The sequence below is a fragment of the Buceros rhinoceros genome, unplaced genomic scaffold, assembly GCF_000710305.1.
Source record: "Buceros rhinoceros silvestris isolate BGI_N320 unplaced genomic scaffold, ASM71030v1 scaffold10424, whole genome shotgun sequence".
Taxonomy (NCBI): Eukaryota; Metazoa; Chordata; class Aves; order Bucerotiformes; family Bucerotidae; genus Buceros; species Buceros rhinoceros.
Window position 1 is genome coordinate 19,925 of NW_010410050.1, and position 14,183 is coordinate 34,107.

The 14,183-nt window shown below is 37.3% G+C and overlaps 1 protein-coding gene across 1 annotated transcript in view; it reads right to left on the reverse strand.

Moving 5' to 3' along the window:
* Positions 1 to 9,077: 9,077 nt before the first annotated feature.
* The window catches only part of MARCH1 (membrane-associated ring finger (C3HC4) 1, E3 ubiquitin protein ligase), a 6,160-nt gene continuing 1,054 nt past the window's right edge, over positions 9,078 to 14,183 (reverse strand). Inside the window, exons 2-3 of the mRNA XM_010135458.1 lie at positions 13,084 to 13,231; positions 9,078 to 9,379 (exon numbers count right to left, since the gene is read on the reverse strand). Coding sequence (XP_010133760.1) covers positions 9,078 to 9,379; positions 13,084 to 13,231 — 450 coding nt within the window. The remainder of the gene's footprint in view (positions 9,380 to 13,083; positions 13,232 to 14,183) is intronic.

Sequence of the window (14,183 nt, forward strand, 5' to 3'; positions counted from 1 at the left end):
GATTTGCTAGTTGCATTTTTTTATGAGCTCACTGTGTACCTGTGGTAAAGAGCAGACAGTATATTATTGGGTAAAGCAGTATATTATTGGATAAAAAATTTTGAATATAAATAAAATCTTAGTTGTGTCCTTACTTCTCATCCTGCACCTTCTCTTTAGGATGTAGGCTCCGAGTTGACCAAGCAATTGTAATTTAGATCTTGAAATCCTGACTCATTGAGTATCTCTTCCCTGGTCATAGAGCAGTCAAGATTCAGACACCTGAAATACCTTGTGGTGGGAAATCCTTACCTTTTCCTGCTAATGGCAAGAATGTCTGTCATTTAGTGTATAAATAGCAGGCACCGTGGTAAGCAGTGGGGCCAGCTAGTGGCAGCTTCAGTCCATCTCTTGTCGTGGAGGCTGGGATGTCTCTAGGTGTCTGCAGTTTTATGGAGAGCAGTGACAGGTCTCACCTCACAGAATGTTGTGCTGCATGGCACAGAACACTCACCTTGGGTGTAAGAAGTGGTCTCCCATTTGGTGGAATTGTATATGTAGATGATGACATACATGGAGCATCAGAACTCTTGTACCTTCAGTTTACTGAGCATCTGTGTCAGGAACATAAGAGAGCTGGAAAGACTTCAGTAAAATACTGAGTATTTCATGTTTGGTCAAGAGGATTTGAGAGAATGACACTGTCTTCACCACTCTCTAATTGGCTTTTGTTCTGAATTCTTTAATAAAGTCCCTACAGCATGCTTTTAAATGTATCTTTTTTTGGTTGGTTGGTTTTTTTTTTTTTTGCTGAACCTTCTGTTGAGGAAGCTGTGCATTTAAAAATTAAGTTGCTTAGGACTTTTAAATAACGGATGTGCTTTATGAAAACTTGTTGGATGCCTTTAAATGTGTCATTCAGGAAGCAGATTTTCACTTCTAATACTGTAAAAGAAAAATTTTAAATTAAAAAAAAACCCCAAGGGCAAAGCCAGGGATAATTTCACAGCAGGCATTAAGCAGGAAATCTCTTGTTAGTGAGGATTAGATTGTCTGGGCACAGAAGTCACAGTTGAGATGTACTGTCTGTATGCATTGTAACAGACACAGTTCAGAGGCCTCTTAATTATGTGGAAATAATTATTCCTGGTGGATGATCTTTCTAGTAATTGATCCCCAGTACAGATCTGTGAGTTAAAAAACAAGGCTTTGTCACGGTAAATTGTTATGCGAGTTTTCTAGATTTCTTTTACAGATGCTTTGCATGTTTTACTGAGACAAGATAGTGGAATCTCTTCTGAGTTTCATAATCCAGTCACTCCTGTGCTTTGCAGTCAGCTATTAGGGTTTTGTATGTTCATGAGTTTCTTCCCTCTGGTGCAAAAAAAAGATGAATGCTCTTAAGGAGTTCTGGATTATTATTCTGTTTCTTTAAAATTAAAATCGAGAAAGCAGCTGCTGTTAACAGTGGGAATGGGAAATATTTGTGATGTTTACTCTTCTTATAACCTTGCTGTAGGGAATACCTTGAAATTCTGTTCATTCGTAACTAAGGATTACAGACTAAAGCTAATCTATCCTCTGTTGTAATTCTCTGTAATTGACAGGGGTGTGGGGATGTGTGTATCTGGTTGAAGATTAATTTTGTGGAAGATTTCCTTCATTCTTAACTTGTCAGATATTGCTTCACAATGTCCCTTTTTTTTATTTTTCAACTACAAAGTTTATAATAATTAAAACTCCAGTTTCTTTAATTATTAGGGCTTAAACATACAAACAAAAGAGTAACATTTTAACATGAAAAGCCACTTTTATGTAAGACCATTGGGGTTTTGCTTAATTTGCTTTCTAACTCATTACACTGTACCTACAAAGGTATACTTTATTCCAGCCGGCATTGGAGAGCTAAGACTCCTCTAACAAACTGGCTGAATTACATTCAGACTTCCAGTAGCAGCTGAGTTGTTAGTTGTGGTCTGATTCTGGAACTTAGGCTATTGATGGCCTCATCTGGAAAGAACCAGCTAACTAATTCAGTGGCAGTATGATTTTACACACATACACACACACATACCCCCCAGGTAAACAAAGCAAATGTTGATTAAAAAAAAGAAAAAAACCAAACCAAAAACAACAGAACACAGTATTCTTCTCAAGGCTGGTAGTGTGCGATGGATGAATTAATTTACAGTTCTTTACTGTTGGAAACAAATGTGAATTAATGGAACCGTTCACTGTGGCTTTCCATTCTGCTCCACAAAGTCGGTTCTAAAGGGATGAGAGTTCCAGCATTTGTGAATGTGGATAAACAGGCATACAGTGAAGCACTTAGCCTCAGTATTGTATTTTTCCCTTTTTCCTCTGTGAAAGTATGTGTCAATTCTTACAGAACACCGCTATGTGCAGTGGAATGCAATGTCAAAAAGGTAACACGTGAGCCATTTTCTGAGCCATTCCAAAGTAAAGTAGTTCAAGGAATCTACTTAAAGAGTATCTTATATGTACATTTTAATTTTTTGTTTGTTTGGTTTTGATTGCAGTAGTATATTTACTCATCTCTGTAATGATACTGCCATATGTGAGGACAGAGTCTGAGATCCAAAAATGTGGACATTGGAGTCCAACTTTTAAAAAACTTAGATTGCTAGATACTTGGCAGATAGGAAAGAGTAGTAAAAAAAGGACATTATTGTTTTTTCTCAGCAGAAGAGGATCTGTGCTTAGTTTTCTAGTGAAAGGTAAAGAAATGCCTACACTACAGGAGTTTGTCAAATTGTCTCAGCATGATACAGTGCATACATCGTATGGCTTGTCTTCTAGCGCTCTCAAGAGTAAAACGTCATTGTAACTGACTTCCAAAAAGAAGTTAGTTATACGAAGGTAACTTTGCTAATCAGGTGTTGTGATTTATGCACTACATAAATTTAAGATTTACTGTCTTAAATACAGCTAAGCAAGATCTTGAGAAGAGTTCCCATAGCGGAACTCTAAAAATAAGCTGATGGCAGGAGACCTACTGTTGTGCTCCTGTAATCGGGTTCCCTAAGCCTTAGCCGCTTGTATTGCAAATACTGCCCAATTTCCTTAAAAGGAAGATTTTAATAGGCAATTAGTTACCTGTTACAAATGAAAAACAAAGCTATTTAAACTAAGTTATTAGATGAAAATGCCAGCATTATTCTAAAACCAGAAGCATTGTCTAAAGAAATAAGGAAAGGTGGCTGCAAGTTAACTCATAGTCAACAAGGACAGTAATGTGCTGATTTGAAATTTTATAAAGAAGTGACAGTGCCCATTGCTAGGACATGAACTAGCTGAAAATTCTTACTTATACTTTTTTAATACTTTTTCCCCTGCTCTCAAAAATTAAAGTGGCACCTGAAGATTTCCCAAAGCCTTTTTCCTGAACTTTCTTCTAGCATGTTTTGCGTTTTTGACTGCATTCTTCAGGGCTCTTCTAAGTAGCAGTCTTGCTTCTGACATCCATTAAGATTGTCTTGGTTGATTCATTGTTCTTTTCACTTCTTCTCTGCTGTTTGTGAACCATTATTAAATTTTGTGGAATGTTGTGTTTGTTTATTGTGTTCCCCAACATATGCATACACATCTATTTCATTATAGCCTTATTTCGTCAAGTTATAAATTGCATAGGGTGTAAAGGCATTGTAACTATATGGTAGTTCTGAAGGAAAAAAAATAACATGCCATTTGTTGAACTAGATGACCCTAAAGAAATAAAAGAATGTTATCCTTTGTGTCATACAGACTGGACAGTTTCCCATGTGGCTTTCAAGAGAAGTTATCCGTTGCTAAAATAAGACCTAGTTCAGTTCGCACACTTAAAAATTACTGTGACCTGTCTTCTTTGGTTTTTATATGAAATACTGCTGATAATTGTATTTTCATATATAATAGCCTTGAGCTTTTTTTTTTTTTAGTGCCAGTCGTAAGTATTTGCAAGTAACAGAAGGGCAGGTTTGTTCCAGGGCCTGTGCTCTCCAACAGACCGGAATCATTTTGTTTTCAGCCACGGTGTAAAATGTATCCAAGGTTATGTCCACGTCATAGGCAGTGGAATGGGGTACACCATTCAAAGTACTTCTGGCGAGTTCTTTGTTAACTGACAATTTTTTTGACTTTTAGGTAAAGCTCATGCAGAACAGCCTCAATATTTTATTGGGAGGGAGGTGTGAGTAAATAGCTTACATCATGTTTCCTTGTTTATGTGTAAACAGAGATCAGACTGAAAAGAAATGTGTTGTGGTGGTTGGTGTTTTTTTTCCTAATGGTGCCTTCATCAAGAGATTCAAATTCTTGTGTGAAAGCAAAAGGCGTAGTGACCTGTGCTTCTGTTCTCTTAATTCTAAAACCAAATTGTTTTTCCATATGCTAATAAATGGAAATTAATATATCTTTATTATTAGAATTTCTGTGGTGATGCTGTTTCTCCTCTATTATATCCTGCAGAGATTTGTGAATCCATCTTTGGTTTACAACGTGAGCTAGTTAGGGTGGCTTCACAAAATGAACAATCTGTTGCCCTTTAATGTAGGGAGTGTAATTTGTTAGAACACTTCTCCTGTATTTGGAACATATATTCCTAGCAGTCACCAGCCATATGATGACTTAGCAAGGCTAGAACTGTGAGGTTTCAAAACTTATAGCCCACTCTCTCCCCAGCTGACAAGCTAGGAGAAAGATACGAGGTAGGTGGATACAACCCACTTTAGAAAACCAAATTTGTAGTTGGGTTGGAATGCTGTGTGTTTGTCAAGACAGGGTACTTTCTTTGGGTTTACACCTGACTTAAAGTATAAAGATTCTTTTATAATACAAATATTTAATACTGCTTTTCATTGAAGAAAGTATCTTTAGGGGTTTTGGAAAGAAGAAAATCTCGCCAAGTAGAAGACTGAAATAAGAAAAAAATTTCTGACAGTCTTTAAACCATTTTAACAGCTTTTTAAACGATTTAACTGTCCAACCCATCTTTACAGTTTTCTATTGTTGGACATTCCACAATCACATGCAAGAAACAGTTCATTCCAAAGCACTGCTCGCCATAAGAAATTTTCTTCCTCTTACCCGCTTGCAGTTAAAACCCAGTACTAGTTGTCCATTTTGCTGTGGATGTAAAAGCAGCTGCTTTTTGGGAGTTCTTTATGGATTTGAAACCTCTTTACAGTGTCCCTTTCTGCAAGTTAAACAACCGTAGTTCTTTTCAAGTGTTTTTGTACTGTGAGGTATTTTCCTGAGCATTCTACCCAAAACTAGCCTCTCTGAGCTAGCAGGCTTATCAGTATTAAGTACGCAGCTGAGTATGTTGTTCACCTTTCTTTCTTGCAGGTGTGTGGTCTTGCCAATCACGTTCAGCATGTGATGCTCTATATAACGAAGTGACAAATGTAGAAATACTAGAGTAATTTGGGTCATTTGTTTAATACAAATACATTTTTTTTCACAACAATAAGCAGATATATTTCTTTTGTTTCCCTTACCTTCTGTCTTTCAGTACATATTCACCCACAAAAACAAACAATTTTTCTTTTGCAAAAGAGAGGGAGTTAAACAAATAACACAAACTTGTAGTTCCAAATATTATACACAGTAAAATATTTTCATCATAGAGTAAGTTACATTGCATTGTTAGAAATTGTAAATGCTGTGTTTTGGTGGTGGGGAATTACTGGGGTTTTTTCCTACACAACAAAAATGAACACTGCTTTCAGATAGGGCAGTGTGTGAATGGCACAGTTGGACTAATTGAGAATCTTTGTAATGCTAATGACAGTCAAAGTGGTATGTTTATGCCAGTTTGAAATAAACTTTATAATGCTTGTAATGTAAAATAAAATGTGCATATTCATAGATTAGGACTATCATTTAAAATTTCAGATCTGATCTGACACCAGATTACTTCTACCTACCTTAATTAAAACTTTGCTTAATCAGGAATGCAGATTAAGCTCTCCTTGGTAATTGCAACTCAGACAAGGTTCTGCCCTTGTAGGTTTGGCCAGGCTGAATTCCACCATTAGTGTATTTGCCGGAGATGCACTGTGGCTACACAGGCAGTTTGATACAGATCTTTATCTGATACATCATTTTTCTTGAAAAGCCTTAGAATATATCTTAAAACTTACAGTATGCTGTTTTTGCAGGGTAGAATCGTGTGGTTATTGAATTGATACAGAAACTTGTGCTTTACGTAGGAGTGAAAGAACACTGGTTGATAAGCAGCTGCAAGTGTCTGTATTTGTCCACCTCACTTACTCATGCAGCCAAGCTGTGTTGGTGTAAGTAGCTCCGTGCCCTCTAGAAGAGGTTGCACCCTGCTCCAGGAACAAATTCCAATCCTGCATGAAATCCCTGAAAGTTCTAGAATATCCAGTGCATCTAAGAAGAGAAAGGGATGTACGGGCTAATACTGTAATGCTTTAAAAAGTTAAAGACTGCTTCAAGCCTGCTGCAATCTCTCCTGCTGCTGACTCATCTCATTGTCTGTCTCCTTTTCCTGCTGTCCAAATTAATGTTTCAGAGGGAGGGGAGGAATTTCGGCTGAAGTCTTTCTCTATTCTTATATTTAACTAACTGTAAGCTCAGTTGCATCTGTAGTTGAGATGAGAGCCAACATAGTGTTTTGAAGTTGTTAGCCTAAAATTTTGCAAGTTGTCCTTTTGCCAACTCTTCAGTGTATTTTTAAAAATGTACAGTTGTTGGATGCTACAAATCTGCTTTCAGAAGCCTCAGGTAATTTTGCATTTGAGTGGAATTTTATACTTGTTTGAGAAAAACCCAGTGTGAGTTAGTCTTTAGTAAACTGACAGAATAGGTATTAAAGTACTTTCAGTGGGGTCAAGGTGCTCCAGCAGCTCAAAAAACAAGCAGGGTTACTGTTCTTTACTAAGAAACTTTCTGATTATTTCAGATAGTAAATCTGTGTGTTTTTAAAACCATGCCTTTGCAGACTATCTTGAGCGTGTGCAGTTATGAGGCATTCCTCACAACTGTCATTGTTTTCTGCAGAGCTTCTGAAGGCTCCTCCACAATTAGAACAGAGGAATGATTTGGTTACTTTCGTATGTCATTTCAAATGAGAAGCTGCTAAAATTCCAATTTACAATTTTATAATCGTGAGGTTTATTTTGTATTAAAAGTATGTGTCATTATGTGAAAAAACTTAAACAAGAGTCTAACTCACCTAGAGTAACTTAGAGCAAATATTAATAGGTATTTAGGACCTGTTCAAGTGACAACATTTTGTGTCCTGTCTAGCCAGATGACAGTCACTTAGCCACAGTTAAATTACGTGAGCAATTCCAACACAAAAGGGCATAACCATCTGATGAAAGACACTTCTTGCTAATACTGCTACTTCCAGTGTTCCCTGAGCCTTAAGCCAGTAAACACATTCACAAAGGAATGCCTAATATATAAAGTCCATACTTCTTAGGCCCAGCACCCTGGATATTTGCAAGAACAGGATGATTCTGTTATTTAATGGTAGGTATTTGTGTGTGCAAAGAGGAAATTTACCGCTAGAAACTGCAAGTTTAGAAGTAGTAGTCCACTTGTAATTGTGGCAGATTTCCCCTTTGAATGAACTTGTGCTCTCCTATTCTCTTTACTCTGGTGCTTTGTTTGCTTATTTTCTTTCCTCCTTTACCTTTTCTAAATACAAGATCAGAAAAGAACTTCATATATTTTTTTTTTTTAAATATACATGATGTTCAGGCCCCAGATTTGTCCATGCCAGTATGTAACTACTCCAAGTCAATACTTTTGTTGTGTCCTGATGGTAAACATCACAGGGATGAGACGTGAATCACAAAATTGGTTCTTACATATAATGCACCCTGTTGGACACAGTTTTATATCTACATTCATTTATCTATCTGTTGCACCCTTTAATGCTATTCACACTTCAGTTTTATATGAGAATGCTCAAAACATGAAGTTAAGAACTGAACTGCTGAATCTCTAACACCTCAAGTTTACCTGTACAGAGGGAAACCATTGATTTATTTTTTTTTTCAGTCAGGAAGATAAAAACTAACTTTTTGGAACAAGGAGATAAAAACTAATGTTCTTTTAAGATATGTAGATATATTCTCTTACACCTACCTTTCAGTATAATGAATCTTAAAAAATAAAACCAAAAATAGCTTCCATCTTCTCTACGCGTAATCCTTTTTCAGATCTTTGATAGGATGCAATTTACTTTCGTGTGATTCTGCAGTAAACTGCATTTTTTTTCATTTCTAGTTCTTCCTCAAAACTTTGTGCATCCAGTTTATGTCTAATTTACTCTTACAAAGTAAAATAAGCAGCTGAGCTGTTCATCTAAATGTGTATCTACATATTCTTTCCTTCCTGTACTTATTTTGCTGACAGCTATACTTAGGTATCTGTCGCTTGTGGAGGCATGAGTTTATACTGGTTGTAATTGCTTACTTTTTGAAAATTCAGGCATATTTAAAAACAGTGCTACCCTTCAAATGTTTCCAGTATCCTCAGCTGACACAGCTGCCCAAACATTCAGGCTGCTCTGTGGTCTCAAGAGTGTGTGTTACCATATGAGGCTTAGAGAGTAAGCGCTGTGAAACGGCTCTGTATACTTTGATTCAGTTAATGCCTGTAATTTAACTGGTACCCTTCTGAAGCGTATCTTTCAGAAGACAAATAGCAAGTACAACCTCTAGTAGTAAACAGATAAGAGGTTTTTGTTTTCTGTAAACAAAATTATTATTTCAGGTCTGTTTGTACATTCCCAGCCATCCAATTAAAAAAAAAAAAAAGTACGCTTGTCACATTGGTTTGGCATTGACTGTTGAACCTGTTCTCTATTGCACTTTCTACACTTCCACTTTCACTGCACTTGCTGACTAGTTGAGAAACTACTTCACGAACAGTCACATTCCATACAGTAACAAGTTGCTTTGCTGGATCCCTTTTCCTTGTAGGGTTTTGGTTTTTGTGTATTTTTTTCTGTTTGTTTTTAACTGAAAAAATGCACAGTCATTTCTACTTTCTTTTAGCATTTGTAGTGTAGAAAACACCACGGCTTATTTTACAAAAAAGAAACAACACTGTCTCTGTCAAACTGGCATGACCTCAGATGTCACTTCTTCAGCTGCCGGCTGAGAGTTTGTACCTGTCTGTGCTACTGGCACCACCACTGCGTCCTTGATGTCCGAGGTCTGAGTGCACGGAGAGTTCTTCTCCTCCAGTTTTTTGGCGGTGTCTGGGCAGTTCTGAACAAAGATCACTCTGTTGTAGGCTTTCAACCTGCGCCACAGCTGAACATAAACCTTACACTGCACGTACATGAAGACCAGGCCCCCCGTGAATCCAATGGCCACCACAATGAGTTTTGTCCAAAATGGCCATTCAAGGACACCTTTGAAATAAAACATTTATATTTATTGCCACTGTTATATCAATCACTGAGCTTCAGTAAAATACCTTGAAAAGAAGCCACTTGCTAATAATTCCCGGGTATATGCATGCTATTGGGGCAGTTGTGGCTCAAGTAGAAAACAGCAGGGGTTTTTTTGCCCATAGTCCAGGCAAGAAGCTATGTCTGCCTTCCACTTTAAACTGACTTAACCTCAGCTGGATCAGGTAAGAAATGCAAGGCCACTCTCATGAAGGAAGAGTAATGCTTGATACAGTCAAAACCAAGACAATTCGCCGTTCTTTAGTAATATCCCCATAGCTTGCTTAAAGAAAAATGCAAGTACCAAACCGAAGATAACTGGATACCTAGAATATCATGCACATCTTCAACTACAGTTTGGAGGTTGTTTTTTTTTTTTTTTTTATTTCTTCCCTTTCTTCCAGTTGTGAAAAGCCTCAATGAGAGATACAAGTTCTGTATCAGCATGTGCAAGAAACTGACAGAAAAGCTGAATCGTTTCTTTTCGGACAAGCAAAGGTTCATTGACGAAATCAACAGTGTAACTGCAGAGAAGCTCATCTACAGCTGCGCTGTGTTTTTTTTAAATCATACTGTTTAGGGTACTTGGGACACCAACATTTATGATATTAGTACCTGGTTCTAGCTTCATCCTGAAGCTATGGTATTGTAAAAAAAAAAGGTAGTGGAAAGGGGTCTTATCTGCTGCATCAGAGAACAATCTGAAAGGGTTTGTTCATCCTATGTGGGAGGTCTTTGAGTAACATTTTGCTCACTGAGGAGTGTAGCATTCAAGATGCCTTGCAGATGCTACATTCAACCACTGGTGATGTATCACAACAACTTACTTATGTGATATTTGTGAGTTTTATACAGGGAAGAAAGTTCCAGAATCAGCAGAGCAATCTGTGTTCCTTTGGGATTCAGCAGAAGAGCTTCAGTGAGGAGCCAGTCTCCACGACTAGACCTGGTAAACTGGGCTCCTATAGAGCAAGTTTTTACTTTTGGCCAGCTGTGTGAGTCTCATGACTCTAAGTACCCCTTTTACTGTTAACCACACAGTAAACAGGCTTTTAATTAAATAAACAGGCACCAAAAGAATATTAATTATTGCAAAAGCACACAAAATGCTTGAGGTAGCTGTAATTTCCCCTGTTGTGGTAAATGTTTAGAGGTACTTAGAAATGATAACGATGTATTAAGTGATGGTGCCAGTCTAGTAACTTTTTTTTTAATTTGGAGCAAAATGAAAGCATACAAAGACCATGTAAATCACTTTTTGTATCTCCCCAACCACTATTACTTTGGTTAGTTGAACTTGCCAGGGACAAATCTTTTATATTTGTTAATGAAACATTTGTCAAGCCTTTCATTAATCCCCTGATTTGTCCAGGGACAAAAGGAAGTAACAAAGAATACTTCACTAAGGTGTCATATCCAGTGATGTGTTTTTTGGTTTTTCCCCTTTAATAAGTGCTTTTAGAAGTCACTGTCTGTTTCTTGCTTGTAATTATGAAAACACTGTGGTTTGCATCTGACTAGGCACCATCAGTGGGAAGCAACACTTAGAACAGCAAGTCACTGCTGGAGCGCTGAGCTCGGAACAAAGAGGCTAAATAAATGGCTCAGCTTTCCTTCAGAGGTTCTTCTACCTCTTAGCAGTAACGGTGCGCTGCTGCTTCTTCCATGGTAACACAGGAAGCATGTTTTTGCTTCACTGGTATGGCAGAGTGAATTTCGTACCCTTCAGTATGTTCCAGGATTGCTGTATTTACAGACTCAGGCTTTATCAAGAGAGACAATGCTCAGCTAAGTCTGGACCTGTTCCTTTAAGCAGAGCAAATTTATGTGAAACTTGTTTCCCTACCCCTGGTGGCATACAAATTCTAGAATATTTTAAATATATTTTAAATTGACCTTTCTATAGACCAGTGACTGGTTTGCCAATTAAGCGGTTTAGACTTTAACTTATTTGCACCACATGGTTTTGTAAGAACAACAACAACTACAAAATCCTTTTAAATATTTTGAGAGATATACATTTTAAAAAGGCATTTTTAAACATACACAATATTAACAAACAGTGCTAGTATTATTCAGGGCTTTCAGCTTTTCTCCTCAAAATACGTTTATAAAGTGTTTTTCCTCCAGTGTTCACTGTCTTTTTCCCAGCATTTCCCATTTAAACAGAGACAATGGAGTGAAAAGCAAACTACATATATGCCTCTTCTCACCACACCTCCACAATATGTGTTTGATTTTGTAGAAGTACACCCTGCTCCCTCAACAAACAAATTTTGGGGAAAAAGAGTTCTCTTCCCAAACACTTATTTTTGCATGTTGTAAGTAGTTCCAAGGCATCTCTGTCCATTTTTACTGTGGAGAATCATCCATTATGTTTGGCAAACACTGAATTCTATACAAACTTTTTGGAGCCTACCTAATTAATTTTTTGTGCCTACCTAATTAATGATTAATTAATATGATTTTTAGGCATTCTATATAACAACAAAAACTCATGTTTGTTAGCCATTTGTTGTGCAATTTAGCTAATCCACAGAAATATCTCTTCCCTTTTTAATGAGTGGGGTGATGTAGTTGTACTCATAAATAGAAGTTCAAAGCTATTCCTAGTCCTGTCCTCGGGGCCAGGGTTTTTTTGAGATGAAGAACAGGGTTACCCGTTTAGAAAGAATGCAAAACAAGACTGGAGCGTAGACTCATCTGTGACTTACTGAGGCATGTTACGTATTTTCTTCTTGTAGGCAAGAAAGGCAGTTATCAGGAGCGTCATCAAATATTTATCTAACTAGCAAGGCACAAAGCTCCACCTGTTTCATTTTCCATGTTAACTGCAGAGTATATAGACAAAGCTAGAGATATTTTTCCTTCTGCTGTGCTTAAAGTCAATTCAGATCAAAACTCAAAAGCTTTTTATCCTCTTCATCATCATGATCATACTGAAGCCTAAATCTAAGACTGAGTAGAGTTAGATTTGAGGTGGAAAACTAGTTCAGTTTGGAATATAGTTTCCACGTATGGTAAGTACACCCCTAAAAAAAAACCCACCTACTTAAGTTCGACGTACAGTTTGTTACACTTGTCCAGTCGGGTTTTCAATATCCCCACAGATGAATGCTCCATGACCTCTCTGTTTCAGTGTTTGACCACCCTCAGAATAAAGACAACGTGACCATAGACATCCACAGTATTTGAAAGGACACAGGAATAGCTTTCCACGCTACTTGAAGGACTATTGGAACTGAAACATGGTCTCTTCTTTGTGTTAGGAAGCTTGTCGATGAAAGGGCTCCATCAAGTTTCACAGTTCAAGTGAAGTTCAAGTGGGTAATATAAAGAAATTGCTATTTTAAGACCTGAGGTTGCACTGAGCTGTTTGAATTTAGCTGAGCTTTAGAACTATCTAGACAACGGGGGATTAACCTAGGAAGAACCAGCAGGCTAGTTAAGCTGTTGTAATGATTATACAAAGCAGAGGTCTCTCTGCAGGGGCATAACATGAGCTTTTAACACTGATGCATTTGTTACTTCTGCATTAAAGCATTTGATGTAGCCACGTATCAGCGAGCCGTTATTTAAGAACGGAACGTGACTGGTTACATAGCTGCCTTTCAAAGCCATCCATTACGTTATCCACAAGACTGAAGAAGGTAAAAGGTACTTACCATTGTCATTGCCTTGTTTAATTTCCTCAGCAGTTCTATCAATTAAAACATACAGTGACCAAACAACACAGGTAATTGCAATTACGTGGAATGTGACCGAACAAACTATTTTCCTCCTCTCACTTGTTGTCATCTGTAGTTTCTCCCACTGTAATTAAAAAAAAAAAATAAATTTGTAAAATTTTACAGTAAACTCATTAGGCCATTCTGGCTCTTTCTAACAAAAAACCTCAAGCAGTAATAGAATTAATAAATAATTTTATTTTGATAATACATGTTACAGTAGGATGTGCATTGTTACTGTAAAATTCACAATGGTCTCATTTTCACAGATTCAGAGGAATGAAGAGTTCTGTCTTCTTGTGAGTGACATCTAAAGTAATTTCATTGCAGTACAACCATGACTTGTTAATAGAGGTAAAAAGCTGAATATTTACGTTTACCTGATGCACAGTTCTGGTAATGAGAGAAGAAAACCCCCAAACGTTAGGTTATAATACTTAAACTATTCTCAGCTATTCTCAGTTGCTTAGAATTAGAGGAATTCAGTTGTGGAACAGTCTTTCCATAAGATAAAAGCATAAGAAATGCAACTGCACTGAGGATTAAATTCAATAATCTTGAAAAGATGGTCACGTGGAAATGGTCATACCTGATAGCAGTCAAACAGCCTCAGTAGTGCAACAAGGATCGTCCAGGCACATGTTTGTGCATTATGCTTTAAATCCATCATATGTTTGTGAATTATGACACTAAATCCAAGCTTAAGGTTATTTTAAGATGAAATAGGTTATTCTCTGCACTTGAACAATGCAACTCTTGAGAGGATTTTTTTTTGTTATAATCTCACTTGTGAAGACACTTTTTCGGCACTTCTTTTGAAATAAAACCCTTCTCTAAAATGATTGCCTTTAAAAACAGATGAAGGAATACGACATTTAAAAGCCAAGCGCCTCAATTCTGATGAATCATCTTGGAGTCGGTCACCAGCTTCTGATGAATGAACCAGGCACAAACCACCGTACAACAGTGACACCTCTCTGCAGCCGCGCTGTTGCAGGGCTGAGCTGTGCTTCAGCAGCCGAGCCACAGCGCTGACC